The sequence below is a fragment of the Chanodichthys erythropterus genome, chromosome 1, assembly GCF_024489055.1.
Source record: "Chanodichthys erythropterus isolate Z2021 chromosome 1, ASM2448905v1, whole genome shotgun sequence".
NCBI lineage: Eukaryota > Metazoa > Chordata > Actinopteri > Cypriniformes > Xenocyprididae > Chanodichthys > Chanodichthys erythropterus.
The window spans coordinates 18,835,009-18,856,940 of record NC_090221.1 but is presented as its reverse complement, the minus strand read 5'-3'; the positions used below and the strand labels follow the sequence as shown (position 1 = coordinate 18,856,940).

Sequence of the window (21,932 nt, the reverse complement as noted above, 5' to 3'; positions counted from 1 at the left end):
ATACAAATAAGAGTTATATATAATTCAAATCTGTGAAATGTCTTCTTTTATTTGTGTACACTCACAATTAGGGCTGCACGATATATCGCACGATACGAAAAATAACATTGAACTTGAACGCGATTATTGCTTAAACGTGATTCTTAGTGAGATTATGAAATCGCAAAGGCTGTGATTGTTTTTTATGCGTGGCTTGTCAATGAAGTATGGCTCCAAATGCTAATCCATCTGAAAGCACTGCGAGTTTGAGTCACTTATAATGTACATTTGAAAAAGCAACACACGTCAAACTTCTTTTCAGACACGAGAAGCATTTATTAACATCTTGTCCAACAAAAGACAACATTTAAAAACATGTTTTTACACCAAACTCACTTCATAACGACAGTTGAGCATCCTTCTGTGAGATGATGTGGCTTCTTTCACAGAATAAGGCAGCCGTGTGTATTTGTCATGTTTAATTAATCAAAGCGTTTCAATCTTCTGTTTATTCAGCTACAGCGATATGATGCGTGTTATCTTCTTCTGCTGCAGGGCATATTTTGAGTTTCTGCGCAAGAGCGCCCTCTGGCTTTCAGATGGAGAAGCATTTACTACTGATCACAGAGCCGTACAGCTCTGACAAGCCACGCATTAAATAATCGCAGCCTTTGCCATATCGCGTGTGATTTTATCGCGATAAATCGTGCAGCCCTACTAACAATCCGTTGAGGACACCAGCATCACATACTGTGGTTCAGCACCCAAAACACACAGTTTCACTGTTTCACACAGGTGCTTCTGTCCTGTGGTTGTACATAGGGGTGTAAGAAAATATCGATACACGTGAATATCGCGATATTATGTTTGGCGATACTGGATCGATTCTCAAAAAACACTGTATTGATAGTTATCTATTTATTTACATCCAAGATTCGTGGCTTTGTGTTCGGTTGAAACCACAGACTGTATAAAACCCAACCGCTAGATGTCAGCGTTATCTCAGAACGCAAACTGAAGCGGAGTTGGAGAAGCATCTCTAGCGTTAGCATTAGCAAACCTAGTTCACAAGACGGTAGAATTATTCCGCTCCTGCCGCGCTGTTCAGAGCTGAAGTGTTGACTCATTTTGGCTTCAACTATAAAGAAACCACAAAGTAGATTGACAAGAGTCATGTTGTTCGCAAAATAGGCCATGTTAAAATCCAATACTCGGGAAACGCATTGAGCTGACTTAACATCCCGACGTGATCCACGCTGCTGAGAGAGGTGTTTCGATAGAATATGTACTGCACACTTTCCTATCAATAACAAAATAAACACACAACAAAAATGACAGAGGTGGCAGCAGAAAGAAAGTGAATGTGGATATGTTTGCACCAGCTGTGGAGGCACGTTTATTTAAATAGCACTTTATACATTAGACTGCTTTAAAGCAAGCAGCTTAACAGTATTATATACATATAAAACACAGTCATGGAATGGACTGACTTTCTGTTGTTAAATACTTTAGAAATTAAAAACTGCTATAATGTGAACCTTTAAAACATATACACCTAAATAATCCTGCAGTCACTTTACTATTTTCCATTTACTTAGATTGCACAAAATAGTGATCAGTGATATAAATGCCAATGATACTGTATTAAATAAAATAAAGCTATTTTTTTTTTATTATTTTTTATTATTTTTGTCAGGTTTTATGCATATGATTGTGTTCTTTATGAAAGTTTTTTCTAAAATTAGAAAAACAAGAAATATGTCAATATATCGCCTTTCTTACAGTATCGTAATATATCACAATATATTGAATCATAACACCTGTATCATGATACGTATCGTAGATTCTTGGCAATACACAGCCTTAGTTATACAGTCAAATGCATTTATTTTATTATGTTATGTTATCCTTAAAGGGTTAGTTCACCCAAAAATGAAAATTCTGTCATTACTCACCCTTATGTCATTCCAAACCTGTAACACTTTTGTTCATCTTTAGAACTCAAATGACGATGTTTTAATTAAATCTGAGAGCTTTCTGTCCCTGCATTGACAGCCTATACCACTTTCAAGCCCCAGACAGGTAGTAATTAAAGTAATTCATGTGACCCATGTGGTTTAAACTAAATTTTATGAAGTGACATGAGTGGTTTGAAAAAAAATGGATCTGCTTGTTCGTGAGGTTAAATTACGCGAGCAGACCATCTACAGAAAAAGCCACCAACGATTTTTTTTTAATAATATATATACACAATAATAGTCTTTTACATTGTAATCCTTTTATTTTTAATATTTTGCATGTTTGTGTGCTGCTGCATGTCATCTCCTGTGTGTAATAAGCAGAATGTATGCGTGTTATGCATATAAGCGCATATTACTAACACGCTCTTTAAATAACAACAACAACAAAAAAATATTGCGCCATTGACTTTAGACCAGTCTATTTCAGTCGCATCAAAATAGCAATGTGCCAGCAATGCGCCTGAACACAGCTCATTTTCAGACCAGCACGCCTATGGGCACACAAATGCATTTGCTGTTTAAACAATGTGGCGCTGGACGTGAAAATGATAACAGTGTCGCACTGAAACTAGCAAAAAAACACTTGCGCCAGGTGTATGATAGGGCCTACAGTGTGATTTATGAGCTGTTTTCCAAAAAATGTCCACAGTATATACATACATAAACCTCACTCTATTTATGCATACAGTTTTGTTAAATGTATGATTTATTTAAGCATACAAAAAATAATTTCTCAACAAGGTGTACATATATAAAATGTAACCTTTATAAATTATTTAAAAAATAATACAGTACACATCCCCTTAAAGTTTTAACATTTAATTTCACTTCTCAAATTTGTCATTTGTCTTGCTTAGTGTACTGGACAACAAATACCAGTGTATTGCTATAATATCAGAAATATTGCAATTTGATTACATTTTTACATTTTTATTTTAAGCTCTGAAATAATTTGGTCTGAAAATTCCACAAGGAATTTAAAGCATTTTTCAAATTGCAGCTCATCTGTAATTTTACCTCACTTTTTGTTATTGTGTTTGAAAATCAAGGTGCATCAGTCTCTGCACCTACTGAATTATTTCATTACCCTGTATCTGTGTGTGTGTGTGAGTGTGTGAGGGACAGGGACAGACAGAGCAAGAGACAAATAGAGATTTATGCCCCGCCTTATTCGGTCAGAGAGACACTCTCTCCTCCCTTGTTTTCTGAATGCACAAAGCATCGTTCTCTCTCACTATAATTACTGCAGTCATACAACTAACTGTATTCAAACCTCTAAATTAATTCTTAGTCTTCCATAGTGCTTCCTTCTCTCCCCTTATGCTGTCGTCATAAGGTCAGGGACAGTCTTAAATCAGATTGTCTCTGACAGGCTGAGAGAGATATGATAGAACAGGATTAGACCTTAAAGCTGAACACAACATTTTCCAATTGATTGCTATTGCATCCCAGGTCATGGTTTCTTAACAACATTTAGTATAAAGCCTTTGTAAGCTCTAGGGGCTGAGTAAGAGTAAGATTTAAGGTCTGGGATGATTTGTGGCATATTAGACCACAGGTACGTTACAAGGATAAGTTACAATGTTCAAATTAAAACATGTATTATAAAATGGATAGTTGCGGCTCGAAAATCTGATTGGATAAGCTACATTCAAAGGGGTCCATCGGGGTCAACGTTTGCCCCTGCTAGACTTTACGTTACAGTGATTTTACAGTGGTTAAAAAAGGGTTCGATCTTAACTGTGGTAAAATCCCTGCAATGCAAGTTCTCATGTGACTTAATGCTTTGTGTTTTTGTTTGTTTTTTTTTGCAGTTTTTAGTAATATACATTTCTGAGAACACAGTGTAAAATGTGCAATATATTATTTCTTCAGTAGTTTTCATTGTGATACAGAAAGTTGTCTTTTCTAATGTGTCATAGTGATGTGCCACTAACTGGCAGCCTCCCCACTGCTCAAAGTCACAGTTAGTCTTTTTTTAGGTCCTGCTCACCTTGAAATACATAGGCGGTGCCATGGAAACCATCCTTTTACATCTTTCAAAAAAAGATTTTACACCTTGCGCAAATGCTAAGTGCCTATTTCTTTAAGAAGAAACAAGTTTCTATCAAATAAGGCATCAAGTGAGCAGCTGTTGTGCTGCAGACCACAGATATTTATCTAATAACAGTTTGTTACAAAGCTAGTTTGCTTGCATACTCGATTATGTTTACACAAATTGCTCAGGACATTCTTCACAGTCAGTCTGCAGCGTTAGATTTGTTGATATAAAGACGTTTTCAATTTGCTTTCTGCAAAATGTCATTATATGACAGCTGGATACAGCTGTTAGAGTACAATACTTGAATTAAAGTTACATTATAAGCAGTTATTTAAGGAACACTCTTGACATAAAGAACAAAATGATTAACACACACTCAACATGTAATGCAGAAATATTATGAAATGTTTCTTAAGCACCAAATCAGCATATTAGAATGATTTCTGAAGGATCGTGTGACTGCTAGCTGCTGAAAATTCAGCTTAGCATTTGCAGGAATATATTACATTTTATTTTATTACATTTAATAAAACTGTTATTTTACATTGTAATAATTTTTCACAACATTGCTATACTGTTTTTACTGTGTTTTAATCAGATTAATGCAGCTTTAGTGAGACTTCTTTCAAAATCTTTTCAAAATCTTACCAACCTCATATGTGTGAGTATGTTATACAGTATATAGTTTTGAATAACTATACTAAAAAGCAAAAAAAAAAAAAAAAAAACCCACAATATTATTGCATCATGACTTAATTGTACTTTAAAAAGTAGTTTCTTTCTATTTGTACATTATTTGGCTCTCACAATTGCAGCAAGAAAGAGCTGGTTCCCAATTCTGAGCAGGGCAATAATCTGTCCTTGAAAATAACAGCAGCAATATGAGCACAATTTGCAATCTTTTTCCTATTTTCTTGTATCAAAAGTCATGAACTAAGCTAAAAGGCTGTCTTTAACTTCTAGGGTTTGGCTCTCTATCTATACTGACAGACCTCTTTGGCTTTCTTCTAAATTGCTTTGCACTCATCCACTGAACTTGAATAAGTGAGCAAACAGAGAAGACCCAAGACGAGCAGCCATTTTAGCCCTTGGTCTGTTTCTACCTGCCCGCTCTGTCTTCGTCTTCTAAATCCCGTCTTGGAAGTGAACACAGTGTTCTTTTGGCTCCAGCAGGCCTCTGATGTTTTATTCAGCATCTCCTCTGAGAGCTGAAGGGACAGCACATACTTGTCTGGTCCCCTCTCCCTTCTTTGCCTCTCCCTTCAACGATCGATACATCCGTGTCTCAGAGTCCCTCGCGTCATCTTTCCTCCCTCACAGTGCGCGCTGCACTTCCTCTGTTTGGTATTCCAGAGCAGGAGCCACAGTGTAGATCCATCAGCAAGGCCTAGAGATGAAGGGATGAACTGAGAGAGAGAGACAAACAGAGACAGTACGCCTTCTCTCAGAGTTTCTCAGAAATGCAGCTGAATCCAGACTCCGTTCCACAAAACTGGCATCTCTTTGGAACTCTTTTTGATCAGTAGTTTGTCTCTTTGAACTTTGATAAGTTCTGTGAGCTGGGTCACCTGTGTTTCCAAATAGGCAGATCAAAACTTGATTTATAATATAAGTACAGTACATCACAGTCAGTCCATCCATAGGCTTTCATTATACCCGGCACAGAAGCCTCAATCATAACTCCCAGCACTGACAGGGCAGGACCATAATTGTTTGCGTATGTGTTGCCCTAGCCGTATTTATGAATTTCTTATGTTTTTTGGGCACATTATTTCAAGATTGCCATAGAATGGTATTTAAAACATTATTATTATTGCTTGTTATTAGTCTTGTGTAGGCATTTTTTTTTTTATTATTATTATTTTGCATGAAATATGGTTCAACTTGGTTCAGCATTTCCAATTTCCATTCACATTTTTTCAAGGTTCATTTTTATCCACAAACACCCATTTATATCACATGATCCTTCTGAAATCTTTCTATATGCTGACTTTGGCTCAGAAAAATTCTTATTATTATTAATAAAAAAAAGAAAAGAAAAAATAAGGGAAAGTGGGAAACTTTTTTTTTGTGTGAAACCCACTTAAAAGTTTGAAAATACTTTTATTCAACAAGAATGAACTAAACCGATCAAATGCAGCATTTATAATACAACAAAAATAAATAAAACAAATGAATTTATTAATCAAAGAATCCTGTTTCAACAAAATAATATTAAGCAGCAAAAGCTGTTTTCATCATTGATAATGATAAGAACCGTTATTAATAACTGAGCACCAATAATTGATAACAATTGAGCACTAAATCAGCATATTAAAAATTATTTAAAAATAAAAGGGTCATGTGACACTGAAGACTAAAGTAATGATGCTAAAAATTCAGCTTTGCAATCACAGGAACTTTTTACAATATATTAAAATAAAAACAAAATATTTTAAATTGTAATAATAATTCGCAATATTACTGTAATTTATTTTAATTGAATAAATGTAGCCATGGTAAGCATAGGACACTTCTTTCATATGCATTAAAAAAATCGTAATTATTCAGAACTTCAGACTTGAGTGTGTATTCAAAATTATTATGTTAAAGCAATTTAATTAATATAATATGATGAATCGGTAATACTTATCATTTTATATTATGATATACATTTTAGGTTTAATTTTACATATAAAGTGTTTCACTTTTTTGATGGTAACCACCACACACACACACATATCATCACTAATTTTATGCAGCAGATGTATGCGCAAAAACTCATGCAACTCTAAAATGATCATGTTATTCTCAGTGCATGCTCACCACTGGATCATTCAGCCATTCTTGTCTAAGATGTCAACGTGAGAGGACAAACAATGACAGCGTGCATGTGGAGCATGCCTGGGGCATGAATTTATACTCATGTGTGTGTGTGATGTGAGATTTCCCTTATGGATGCTGCATAGATGCAGTCAGCAGGACTGGTAATTACCAGTTGTCTAAACAGACAGATGGAATTAAGGAGAGTGACTGGCAATTTTCCGAACGCTTGTTTTGGAGCAAGGAGCTGGAGAGCGCAGGAGCGAGTGAGAGAGAGAAAGATTACCTGACACTGTGTGTTAGCACCTTCTCTTGACATTTTTATCTTTCACTCTCCTGTCACTAGCATCAGGTGCTACTCTTTCACCCTTTTGACAGGATACATCTTGCCCTCTGGCCTTCCTACTTCTACCTTCCACCTTTCCTTCCTCTCCCTTCCTTTTCCTCTCTCTGTCTCTTTCCTTCTCCTCTTCTCCCTCTTACCGAAGAGAAGGTCATCCAGGCTAGATGCCCTTCTGAGATGGCTTACATAACTCAGGCTGACATATGGATCTTTTAGTACGTTTTTGCACAGTAAACTCCAACTGTGCTCAGCTTGGGCGGTGACGGCTCCCTCCTCAGTCTCCCTTCGGTGTGAATCATGTCAAGAAACTGTCATTTGCAGTGACCCGTGTAAAAGCTACAGCTGACATGCACTTATCTTAAGCCACTGATGCTTGGGTGGTTTACGCACATTGGCCAATTAGCTACCAAGGGATTACAACCTGTGTTGTGTGATGGTAGGAAGAATTGTCACACAACATCTGATTGCAGTGAGTAGCTGTCTAAATTCAGCCACAAAAATGAGAACTGAATGACTGATTATCAGAATGAATTACAATCAACCTGTCTGAAATGTACTAAACCCAATGTCTGAAATATACACTCTAAAATATACAAATAAAATATAATTGTTATATTTGCATATAAAATTTAATATTAAATATATAAATTAAATATATAAATGATCAAATATATTTTATTGTATAAACAACAACAACAACATGTTATTCCACATCCCGCGCTGTGTTGTCCTTCAAATGTTATGCAAATTGAAGGCTATAAAATAAAAAGCAAGTAAATTGCTTTAAAGCTGCTCGTCAAAAGTTTTAAATCAGGCATCTAAATCACAAAAGCACAAAATAGATGTTATCTGGTATGGTGAATGTTCTGTATACATACATTCCTGTGATCATAGTAACATGTTAATGCCATTTCTATACAGTAAGATATGTTTATCCCTTGCCTTTACAATTATTTGTTATACATGTATATTTAAGCCTAAACATAAACCTCTGTAAACCGATAAAAAGTAATATTTAGTCACAAATATTGCCCGCCTTTTCTATCACATTTACGTCAGAGTTGCCAAGTTCGTATTGTAAGTGATTTTGGGCTTGTTTTTTCAAAAAGTGGCTTATAGATTCATGCAGTCTCTGGTTGGATTTTTTTGGGTCACAAACCCACTAACTGACTATATATCAGTGGCGATTTCTTTAAGACTGCAAGGGAAGCTCGGCTTCCCTTATAATGTCACAAAATTAATGGTCAAATATGTACTATTGTATTAACATTTTATTGACTAAAAATGCGTTAGAAAACGCTCATCTCAAAGACGAGTTCGTTCAGAATCAGTTACATATAGCAGGTCGGCTGACTCGATTTCCTTCTCATACATTTCCGCAGCGTCACAGTGCATTTCCCTATTGAAGCCCAGCGTCCATTGACTTCAATGGGGCTGCTTTGAACGTTTTTTTTTCAGCGCTTCGAAACTAGACGGTCATTGGATAAACGCTGCGATTATGTCCCGCCCACGGACGCTCAGCGTCTCTGGGGGTGAATGGGGAGTGGGCTGGCCCGGACTCTGAGCTTCTGCGTGATGATTGGAGGGTCTGTCGAAAGACTGCATCTCCTTTTGACTGACAGCGATTCTGTACTATAAGGAATCACTGAAGCTATTCGCGCTCAGTCCCATCGCGGATTTCTCAAGTTCAGTCGAAATAAAAACTGCTGCAACCTATTTCTTTGATATTTGCTTGGCGAAATTGCTTGATTTTCCTCATACATTTCACACAATTATACACCACATTCCTTGTTTCAGTTTTACAGAGTTTAATATTTTTTTTTAGATCGTTCATTCATTCATTCCTTCATTCATTCATTCATTCATTCATTCATTCATTCATTCATTCATATATGTTAACGTTAGTAGGTTAGGCTAGCGTCGTGGGTGAAACTGTCGATTCCTCGACGTTTTTCAAATTTGGAAAGCATGCTCTTCTTAGAATTAGTCAATCCAGGGAAATTTGATGACATGAGACAGGTATTTCCAGAGGAGGCCTTCCAAAGTGTCCTGAAAAGTTATGGCCATCACTTTGATTCAGGAAGACTGAGGTCAGAACTTCAAGTCCTGTATTCAGATCAGGACTTGCAGGGTAACAGGGGAAAGCTGTGTGATTACTTGGTGTTCCTTAAAGACATGGAGTTGGACAGTGCAATGCCTCAGCTTTACAAACTGTTCTCATTAGTGGCAACAATTGGAGCTACATCTGCAGGTGTAGAAAGGAGCTTCTCCTGTTTAAAGCGACTCAAGTCCTACACCCGAAACACAATGGGCCAAGGCCGTTTAAGCAGCCTAGCTCTGCTGGACATTGAGAGGACACTGGTCAAGTCACTTGAAAAGACTCCTAGTTGGTACGACAGGGTCACAGACCATTTTCTTGAAAAGGAACGTAGGGCAGAATTTACTTTTAAATAAATAGACAATTTTATGATGTAGGCCGAAAATGAGCTTCCCCTCTCTGACAGACCAGTAGCCGCCACTGCTATATATATATATAACGTGTTCCTTTGTTTGAGTTTTCCTTCCAGTCATCATATCCCATGGACACTTATTAGACCGTCACACCTGTTCGTCATCTCCTCATTATCACTGTGTATTTAAGTTCCTCACGTTCACTCTGTGTTTGTCAGTTGTTGCTCATGTTCGTGTGTGGACACGCTGTTACTTTGTCTTTATTATTGTAGATTATCTGAGTTTGTTTTCATTAAAGAACCCTTTTGTTTATTGAAACCATCTTGAACTCTCCTTCATCTTCTTCATCTTCATCTGGTAACAGAACAACTGACTGAAAGGATTTCTGTGATTGCCCTGGAGGGTGTTGATTTTTTTACTTACTGAAAACTTCTGTCGTCTTGCCATCAGTTATCTAAACTCATTCACCTTTTCCTTTTCATTGGCTTTCAGTTTTGTTTTCATCAGTTACGTGTTCCTTTATTTGAGTTTTCCTGCCAGTCTTCAGTTCCCATGGACACTCATCAGATCATCACATCTGTTTGTCATCTCCTTGTTATCACTGTGTATTTAGTTCTTCATGTTCACTCTGTGATTGTTGGTGGTTGGCGTTTCTGTGCAGGCATGCTGTTACTTTGTCTTCATCACTGTGGATTATCTGAGTTTGTTTTCATTAAAGAACCATTTTGTTCATTGGAAACATTTTGAACTCTCCATCTTCATCATCTTCACCTGGTAGCTCTTTTGATGCAACAGAAATATTTTTTTTTTTTTTTTTTTTTTTTTTTTAAATAATACAATTCATAGCCATCAATACACACATATGTAGATAATCTTATTTAGATTATGCATGAGTTTATGTCTTGAGTTTTGTAGACCGTAAAACGGTCCTTGAATAACAAGCCAGTGAGAAACTAAAAAAGTTTCAAGAAATGAAAAGGAACTATGCTTTTGGAAGAGCATAATAGAAGGATATATTCCCTACCACCCAAAACCAGGGGTTGCCTAGTTTGGGCATTGTTTTTTTTTTCAGTCCGGGTTGCTTATTTATCAAGCAAAACATGGAAACACTGGTTCACGTTCACTTTGTGTGAAGTCTGTTAAGTTTAACATATTTTTGCTGGCTATCAGGATATGCCATGTAAAAAACGGCAATAGTTACATGCATTTATAACATTTACAGATAAGGATGTGGCAGTAAAATTTAAGTTATGCACTGGGGAAAACATGTTTTAAACACATTAAACATCATATGCACCTGACAGGCCAAGTGATGAACTATTCGAGTTTGTTTGTTTGAAGCACTTTATATGAAACATTCTCATGCTTTGGACAACTCAGTTCATGTGCTATTCCTGCAGCACCTCACGTTGTTACCTCTATTATTCATTTGCATTTTGTCCATTTTCAAAACTGTAAAGTGGTGTTGGTTTTCCCATGCAAAGTGCAAAGTCCAATCAATAATGTCATTTGTTGTCAGTTATTTTTCATGATTGGCTATCAGTTTTATCAGTTATTGCAGGCTAATTATTTTCACACCTACTGAACATCATTTTTAATGACTGTTGAATGTTTTAAAACCAAATGGCATGCAACCTTAGGAAGAGCTTTAGACAACTTGTAAAATGTTTTATGTAGTGGTGTTAATAATGTACCTTAAATGAATAATAGGAACAATGTATTTCCCCCAGTTTCACAGACAAGCTAATGCCAGACTAAAATGCATGTTTGAGCTGTTTTAACTGAAAGCTCGAAAACTTGCACTAACAAATCTTAAAATATGTCAGTGCCATTGTTTTGTCTCAAGATGCACACCAGTAATGATTTTTGGACCAAAAATTGAACTAAGGCCTAATCTAAATCCTAAATCCTGACTTAATCTTAGTCCTGTCTGTGAAACTGGACCTTAGTATCTCAATCTTTGCTAGGGTTTATATGAGATATGTGCGCACTGGTCACTAAAGTTGTCTTTATGTTAAAAACAATCTTAAAGTCATCTAGATGTGAAAAATACACTTGAAAAAGCGTGCAAAAAGTCTAATTAAGACATTCATGGGAAAAATCTGGGCTTTAATGGGCTAACATTTTAATGGCAGGTGGCTGCAAGCTTCAGCCAAATCCATGGCGTTGTTCACACCACACACATCTGCAACAGTACTCCAGCCATAAGAAGAGACAGACGATCCGTCTCCTCTGAGAATCATTGTAGCATATCACTCTCTGGGGTGCTCCTGAAATCCAGTTTTTTCCTCATATCTGCCACAGCTGATTCAGAGGCACACCTGTTATAAATGTCCTTGTGTTTAAGATGCAGCTGGTGTTAGAAGAACTGATCCTAAATCAGGTGTGGAAGTAAAATTGAGATTTGACTGACTTAGGGTTGATATCAGTGGAAGTAATGTGTCTCAAAGCAGGTGAAACGGGGCCTAAGGGTATACTAAACCTTTTAGAGTCTGAAAGCTGGAAAGAGGATTTCAGTGCTATGTGTTAAAGTTTGCCCGGAGGAAGGTTCTGGATTGTGCAGGGGGCCGTATTAGGAATAAAAAGGTGCTAAAATGGATATTGTGGTGTAAAATGGCAAAGAATCAAGATTTAACACATAAGAAAAGAATGGCCTAATGATTTAATTGGTTCACTAAGTGTAACTCGTTCCCTTTTGGCAAGTTCCCTTTTTTTGTTTTTTTACACATTTAAAAGTCTGGGGTCAGGATATTTTCCTTTATTCTTTGTGTTACTCGATTTATCACAAGATGTCTACAGCATATCAGATATTATGGTATTGTAGTTTTTGTATCAGTTTGGCACACTGTATTTATTTATCTTTTTTCTTCTCACAGGCAGGAATGATCAGAACTGAGCAGGAGGAGTTTTTCATTGAGCCAGTGGAAACGGGACATCATGTGATGGAGCAGGAGGAAGAGGACGGTGGCCGTTCTCACATTGTGTACCGTTCTGCCGCTGTGAAGAAGCCTCCTGTTAGCTCACTAGCTGCAGACTTTCACTCAAGAGGTTAGTCCACTTAAGCAGCTTTACTTAGCGTTTATGTTATCCTAAAATTTTGCCGTAGTTGTACCATTGTTCCAGCTCTGTCTAACATTTCAGAATTTCTAAAGCATTTACACTCTAAATAATTTCATTCCAATTCTAGCAGTTACTGTCAGCTTGATTACAACTAGTGGTTTATGTGGTAGACATGCTTAGTTAACTCAAAGAGTCAAAGGAGGCCTCTGGTCAGCTTGGATTTCACTGTTTGGATCATCATCCACGGGCTGCCCAGCCGAGTCCAACAATATGTGTCATATTGCGTGTAATGAACTGCCATTTTGAAGAAGGAGAGTGTTGTTTTCCAAAGTGAGTCATGTAATTTAATGGATTTTCTTTTTGTTATGAAATCTGTGAATACTTTAAAACAGCCTCTCAGTAAAAGTTGTTGTATTTTTTAAGCAGTTACATCTTAATGGTAGGTAAATAACAAAGTTTTTGATAAATAACCACCTGTTGTAAACAGTATATTACATTCCCCCTGTAGTCAATAATTGTATCCTTTAAAACTCATATTTTATCACAAAAAAAATTCTTCATGCCTTAACATAGCTTAAATGTAAATCTACACCCTTTGCTTCATTTAGTATACGCGGATGATTAAATATGCTAATTAGCCCCGCCTCCACTCACTCACAGCAAAATATACTAGGACGACCTTCTCTTGAAACTCCCCTGCTCCAGAGCGGTTATAGTTAATGATATGCTAAAGCCCGCCCACACATTGAAGTGATTGGTTTCAAGGTAGTTTGTGACGTCAGTTTTTTCAAACCACATATTTGATACTGTCTTTAAATCAGTGCAGTTTTAAATAGAAAATACTCAGCAATGCATTAAAGCATTAAAAACTTGATTTTCACCACAGGGATACTGTAATTTTTTAGATATCTCTTTTTTACACAGCCCTGCACATGACATACAGACGAATATATATATATTACAATACATTAGATTTTTTGGTCTGAAAAAGAAAAAGGTCAAAAATAGTAGCTGAAATATATGCCTAAATTGAAAATAAAAATGTGCCTTCACTTGAAAATATGATCTGTTAATCATCATACATAACAAATAGTTTTGTGTCAACCAAACTAAACAAAACCAAGTAAACAATATAGACATGCAGTTTTTGGGCCGCGTTTTGGTTTGTAGCTTCACCAAACATTAGTAAACCAAAGTAGATCACCTAAATTTATTTAGAACAGGTATTCTCGATTCCAACGAGCCCTAACAAAATGTAACACTACTTTTAAATCTTGAGATAATTCTCATAGAGTGGCATTTACATGCTGCTTTGCTAAAGCTATAAGACATCCGAGATCCGATCGCGTCAAGATGATGACAGTGTTGTAGAGTTTTCTTTTCATTTAGCAATGTTAGGAATGTTTCTCGGCTGGGTAAAGCAAACCAGCGTCTCGTTAGTAAAGTTTTGATGGATGAGGATTGCAATCAAGGTAAAGACTATTGGGGTGATATGCAGGAATCGTGCAGTAAGCACACGACTCCGATATATTGATGAGCAAACAAACCATGTATTTGCTCTCTCGATGCACTGATCGCACAGACACATTTCACTACATTCATGTTGTTTCCACACATATTCAGAACAATGTTTTGAATTGTCATGTGTATGTTGCTGTGCTTAGTAAATCTGGATAGATCCGTGTACTGTAGTAGGTATGTAGTCAGGTCAAGGTGGTTGGTTTTAGTTATTTTTGGCATCTCCATATGGTCCTGTTTCTTATTGCAACTTGACTTGTCTAAAATGTAAACAAGCTCTTTGCTGTTGCACTGTACACATACTATGAATTCTACAGAATTTTTCTGTAATGTTCTTTTTTTTTTAATGGGTGCTTTTGGCTTTTCTGTTTTCTTCAATTCATGAATTAATCAATTATGGAGTCCTTATATCATTTGGTTTCCTTTTGGACTCTCCAAGTGTCCTATTTGGAAAGACACTTAAATTTACCTTTGAAAAGAGTTTGCAGAAACAGTTGTGTGAGAATCACTCTTCAATCTCATGGTTTACTTTGCTGGATATAGCAAATTATGACAAACATAACATGTTAAACAAGATATGATGTATGCAAAATGTGATTAAAGGATTAGTTAACTTTCAAATAAAATTTTCCTGATAATTTACTCACCCACCCCCATGTCATCCAAGATGTTCATGTCTTTCTTTCTTCACTCGAAAAGAAATTGAAGGTTTTTGATAAAAACATTCCAGGATTATTCTCCTTATAGTGGACTTCAATGACCTCCAAACAGTTGAAGGTCAAAATTACAGTTTCAGTGCAGCTTCAAAGGGCTTTAAATGATACCAGACGAGGAATAAGGGTCTTATCTAGCTAAATGATCGGCCATTTTTAAAAAAAAAAATACAACTGTATATGCTTTATAAACACAGATGATCGCCTTGCACATGCTTCTGCTTTCCGTATTCTTCAAAAAAGCTCACACTGTATGTCCTACACCTTCCCTATTCTACTTACTGAAAAAAACAAAAAAAAAACAGAACTGGCGCCACGTTCATTCCGTAAAGTTAAACAGGGAAGGCGTAGGATATACAGTGTGAGCTTTTTGAAGAATACGGAAAGCAGAAGCACGTGCAAGGCGATCATTTGTGTTTATAAAGCATATACAGTTGTATTTTTCTCCGAGAATGACCATTTGTTTCGCTATATAAGACCCTTATTCCTCGTCTGGTATTGATTAAAGCCCTTTGAAGCTGCACTGAAACTGTAATTTTGACCTTCAACTGTTTGGAGGTCATTGAAGTCCACTATAAGGAGAATAATCCTGGAATGTTTTCATCAAAAACCTTCATTTCTTTTCGAATGAAGAAAGAAAGACATGAACATCTTGGATGACATGGGGGTGAGTAAATTATCAGGAACATTTTATTTGAAAGTGGACTAATCCTTTAAACGCAATTAAAACTTTTAATCTATTGACAGGGCTTTGTACTATTTCAGTGTGAAAGGTGTTTATATGACCAAAAATCAGCTCCAATACACATAGTACACATATGCTAAGGGATTTTGAGCTGTTTATCTGATGTTATAATCCTTAGTAATGAGTGAGTAAATTAAATGTCATATCACAAGGTTTAAAAAGTTTTAAAAGCGTTTAAAAATTCTTTCTCTCTTGTTCTTAAAGGCAATTTTGAAATATAGGTAGCTTTTGAGCATTTAACCATGCTTTCAGTTTAATGCTTACAAGTGACATTTTGCAGCTCTGCCAAGTATCTGTTCTAGAGGAGATGTTGTTAGCACCATTTGGTCATGTACCTATTCAGGAGGTAGAAAATCAATTCCAAGCCTTTCTTCAATTGCTCTCTGCGTGCACAAGGCTTAGTCAAGTTTCAGCTGTATTTTCCTCCTCTTAAAATGTGTTTATGGCAAAGCTGTTTCACGCTTTCAACCCAAGCTGCGTGTCAATACATCTGTTGTCTAAAGCCCTCTGAAATGAGTGACTATTGGCCCTTTAAATTTTTGCTTTTTTTTAGGATATGTTTCATGGAAAACAAGTGCATTCATAGTCAGTGAATTCTATTTATTTATTTATACATTTTTGCACCTTTAATACAGCTTTTAAGACGGAAAACAACATGCACAGCCAGGAAGTTTTAGCATGATTTACAAAAAAAACAACAACATTTGGTTTCATTTCTTGTCAGCCATATGGGAAAAAATAACTGTTTCACAGGCAAATAAACAATTATGCAATTCAATATTGGTTCTTCATAACAACCCGTTTACAGTAGCTGCGTACTAAAACGTTCAAATTAAAAGGACAGATAAATAATATTTTATTTTGAATTGAATAAAGAAGCAGATAACAGATTTTCATTAATTAAAATGAAAGCAATAAATAATTGTCTAGCCCTTCCTTCCTGGTTGATTATGGGGAAATATATGTTTACTTTTTACATAATATACAGTATGAATTCATTAGTGTTTTAAAGGCAACACTTTACAATAAGGTTCATTAGTTAAACATTACTTAATGTATTAACTTAGAGGTTCTTTATTAGTTCATGTTAACTAACGTAGATAATTAATGTTAACTAGTGAACCTTATTATAAAGTGTTACCATTTTAAATTATTAATTGCATTGCATGTTGCAATGTTGGTGTAAAATTTTCACAAAAAATAAACATTTTATTTTTAGCACAATTTTAATGTGCAAGGACTTACATATATTTCATACATACATATACAATTTTATTAAATATAATTATACAATGCCTTAATAATTAAATGTAATAATTAATAATATTAAATATAATGCTATGTACACTGTAAAAAATGACTGTGATTTTAACAGTAAAAGACTGTAAAAATGCTGCGGTGAAAAACTGTTAATTGGTTTACAGAAAGTTTCCGTACTATATACGGTGAATAACTGTAATAGATCTAACGGTACATTTAATGTAATTTTACGATAAAATACCGTTAAATTCACAGTTTTTGGAAGTGAAAAATAACAATTCATGGTAAAATTTTCAGTGAAAAACTGTAAATTGACATTCCCACAATTCCCTGTGTGACACTTCACATTTGATATATTTTCGCTGAAATAACTCTGTTTCTTCTTAGTTTTTCTCATTTTTTTCTAATCAGTTATGTACATTAGGGTTTTATGTTAAATCTAATGTTGTTAAATTAATGTTTATTGTATTTTTAAAATTTCATGCATGTTATCATGATGGTGTTTAGTGTGTGTGTGAATGACACTGTGTGCACCTCTATACGTTAATGTTGTCCTTCTCAGCTTGTGGAAAATCTGCTTGTGATGAACTTTGATTCATCATGTGACTCTTATCACCACTGTGTTTGGTGACTGTTAGTGTATTATAGAGGTACAAAACAGATATTAGTACTTCATTAGGTTGGTAAATTAACATTATATCAGTTAATGAAATACGTTATTTTACTGTAAATTTAACAGATTTTTTTTTTTTACATTGCTACTGTATTTTTTACGGTAAAGTTCTGGCAACCACAACTGCCGTTTTTTTTACCGTAAATTTTACTTTTTTTTTTTCTACAGTGTATGTTATATAAGTATATTGTGTTTTTTTTTTTTTACCAAATTTTTAAAAATTATACACTGTAAAACTTTACAGATTTAGTATTTTAAACCCATTTAAACTGATTTTGCCAGCTTATTTGTTGTTATTCAGATATCTGAATTATATCTGATACTCATACAGTACAGACCAAAAGTTTGGAACCACTAAGATTTTTAATGTTTTTAAAAGAAGTTTCGTCTGCTCACCAAGGCTACATTTATTTAATTAAAAATACAGTAAAAAACAGTAATAATGTGAAATATTATTACAATTTAAAATAACTGTGTACTATTTAAATATATTTGACAAAGTAATTTATTCCTGTGATGCAAAGCTGAATTTTCAGCATTGTTACTCCAGTCGTCAGTGTCACATGATCCTTCAGAAATCATTCTAATATGCTGATTTGCTGCTCAATAAACATTTATGATTATTTTCAATGTTGAAAACAGTTGTGTACTTTTTTTTTTCAGGATTCCTTGATGAATAGAAAGTTCAAAAGAACAGCATTTATCTGAAATACAAAGCTTCTGTAGCATTATACACTACCGTTCAAAAGTTTGGGGTCAGTAAGAATTTTTATTTTAAATTTTTTGAAAAGAAATTAAAGAAATGAATACTTTTATTCAGCAAGGATGCAATAAAGAAATCAAAAGTGGCAGTAAAGACATTTATAATTTTACAAAAGATTAGATTTCATATAAACACTGTTCTTTTGAACTTTCTATTCATCAAATAATCCTGAAAAAAAATATTGTACACAAATATTCTGTACAATTGTACACATTAAATGTTTCTTGAGCAGCAGATCAGCATAATATAATGATTTCTGAAGGATCATGTGACACTGAAGACTGGAGTAATGATGCTGAAAATTCAGCTTAAAAAACAGTTATTTTAAATTGTAATAATATTTCACAATATTACTGTTTTTACTGTATTTTTTATTAAATAAATGTAGCCTTGGTAAGCAGACGAAACTTCTTTTAAAAAAATTAAAAATCTTAGTGGTTCAAAACTTTTGGTCTGTACTGTATATTGATTCATCATAAACATATATTCATATGTTGATTCATCTTACAAACAATGGTCACATTTTACATTTAAATGGACAAATCTGAAACTGTTTGTAGGATGGTATGAATCATGTATCTACTTTCTACCCTTGACTACCTTTACCAATCTGATAAACTATATGAACTAATGCACATCAATGTGTGAATTCCCTCAAAACTAACATACAATTCACATATTTACAGATCTCTGTATCTAGGAGCTCATAGTCTCATAGTCTTTTTGCTTAATGGCCTTGGATATGTGAACAGACTCACTCAATGAATAGTTCGCCTTTGTATTGACTTAATTTGTTTGCCTGTTGCTTAGAAAGATTTTGCAGTATGTCCTCGACAACATAATTCTGTGTACTGTGCTGTGTGTTTCTCCATTTGAAAGAGATATTAGTGACAGAAATTATGGAAATATTACATCCTTGGCAATCAGAAGAGGATAATGTGATCTTCCTATATCAAGCCAGGTTCACATAGTAAGACTAAAAAACATGTTTTAGTTTGCCTACATACTAAAGTACCAGACAGACACTGCAAATCCATCGATTTCAAATGGGGATGATATGCCGTAAGAGAAAACAAAACTTTTGCAAAAGTGATGCTCTGTCATGCAACCAAAAGTTGCAGAACTTTCCCAAATGTAGAACAAGAGCAGCAATTTGCCAATCGCAAAAAAAGATCTGCCAGATCTGATGACTCGATGTACAGCAACGCTTATGTTAAGTTTTTGTGACCAAAAGGTGTCACTTCACTTTTAATGTCCAATTGATCACCTAAAGGTCAATCAATTGTGACCTTTAGCAGAGGTGTTGACACAAAGGTGCTCTGGTATAAGAGGCATCATAACTTGCAGTTGTTGCTGCATTGTGTAGCTGTGCATTGAACGGGTCCTGGAGTGTGTGGTGAATATGAGGGATTATGAAAGTCTATTCTGAGAGCTCTCGTCTGACACCACAGCCGTCAATAATAAAGGAATAAAAGCAGCTGTGGAGAGGAAAAATGAGTTTCCATAAGCGTGCGTGGAAGAAGGATCTGGAAAGCGACAGATCTTAGCAAAGCGTAGTTTGGTGATGCTTTGTCAGTGACACCTGCTTCTCAGCTGATTTTTCTGTTATGTATTTGAGATTTGTATGTGTGCATGCTTCTCTTTCTGTGTAACACAATCTAATGATAATAATATCCATATTGACAAAACCTGTTGTAAATGCATTTACATACATGGATCTCTGTACACATGCACAAACTATTCTCCCTGTTGCTTGGTGAGCTGAAGTGTGCGCCTATGAAGTGCTAGGGTGAGTCTGGATGGCGTGGGAAGCGATGCTTGGGAGGTGGTCGTGCTGCACTCTGCTGTGAAAAAGCAGAGTTTTTCATGGCCAGACGGTCATGTGATGCAAAGACAACATAACCGAGTTGTTTTCCTACTATGCTGCATTTTACCTTCTCAGAATTCATAAGTACTGTAGCACCATCGATTAACAGCATCACTGTTGGAGCAGATTAATGGTTGTTATGGAGGTGAACTAGGAAGTTGAATCTTTAGGATTTAATGTTTACCATGGTATAATTTGTTGAACATGAACATTATGTAAATGAACTTTATGGTGGTTTATACCAACAAGGGCTTGGCGACATATTGAAAAGTCACTATATGTTCACAAGAATTTTAAGGAACATTGAAATGGTGTTTTTTTAAAATGGTTTTATTGTCATTATTGTCATTAGTTCCCTTTCGAGAGCGGTCACTTCAACACTGCATCAGCTACTGTCTCATATGCACATTTTGATAGGCTAAAGCTCGTCTCTGATTGGCCTAGGTTCGCCTATCATACTGAGCTTCTAGTGGCGCCGCCCCTCTGTGGCTTGTTATCTTCTGCAATTGGTGCAACTGCTACCTTGCAGCTCTCCTTCATTCGGTTCCCGCAGCATAGCTGACGCAGTGTTGAAATGTCTCTCGAAATGGAATGTCTGTGGTTATTATCATAACCTCGGTTCCCGGAGAGGCGGGAACGAGACACTGCGTAAGCCGGCGTGCCCGCCTCTCACTCAGCTTACAGCGTTCAGTCGTGATTCTGCTCTCCTCTCTTTTTATACTGCCAGGATACCCCGTCAGTATTTGCATGCGATTTGCATATCGCACAGCAATTGGCCAGTTTTTCTAACTGCCGTTAGCCTATAATATTCAGGAATTTTTAAGGAAAGGGAGTTCCTGCACCGTAGCTGACGCAGTGTCTCGTACCCGCCTCTCAGGGAACCAAGGTTACGATAGTAACCTGAGACATTTTGCATGTTACTGCATGTTAAAAAAGGACATAATCATTATAATCACATGCATAGTAGAGAATAGAAGGTCAAGTAGCCATCATTTCATAGATGTTATTGAAATCCTGTGTGACAGAATCAAATAATCACTTTTTTATTCTCTAAAACAGTAAAATTGGTTTTTACATAAACTATTAATTCATCGACAACCCTCTACAATACAAGTAAATCACTTGCGACTAAATCTTCCCTGTGACCAACTAAATAATGTCTATCATTAACCATTGGCTAATACATTCTTAGATTCAGGATGAATTGCAGCTGGACAAGTTTTTCCGCACCCTTTTGATTGACATGATATAATTGGCCTTGATCATCAGGTGTTATTAAACAGTCGGCTTTTATCAGCTGATACCGATTATTGGCCGATACATTGGTGCATCTCTACTTATCCAGAATTTTTTTCCAGATTTTTAAAGTTGTATTGTTATTTCGGTGTATATAAATGAAAATAATTATCCACTCTTCCTCTCTCTCTCTCTCCCTCTCTATTATATATATATATATATATATATATATATATATATATATATAGAAGGTGAAAATATTGAAACATTTTTATCTATATCACCCAGCAATAATAATAGCACTTTACTCTATGTGGATTTCATGTCCCCTCTGTTCTCCTCTTTATCAAGAGAATATTCTTTTGGTCAGTGGACTGAGGCATGCACAGACAGATGGACCCCCATGAGGCGTATCCCACAATGCATCACCTGCTTCGACTGCTGCCTCACCCTCAGGATG

At 35.6% G+C, this 21,932-nt stretch overlaps 1 protein-coding gene across 1 annotated transcript in view; it reads left to right on the top strand.

Annotated features, from left to right (window-relative positions):
* The window catches only part of LOC137031122 (A disintegrin and metalloproteinase with thrombospondin motifs 2-like), a 191,797-nt gene that overhangs the window by 71,199 nt on the left and 98,666 nt on the right, over positions 1-21,932 (top strand). The window contains exon 3 of the mRNA XM_067401817.1: positions 12,514-12,685. Within this exon, the coding sequence (XP_067257918.1) occupies positions 12,514-12,685 (172 nt within the window). The remainder of the gene's footprint in view (positions 1-12,513; positions 12,686-21,932) is intronic.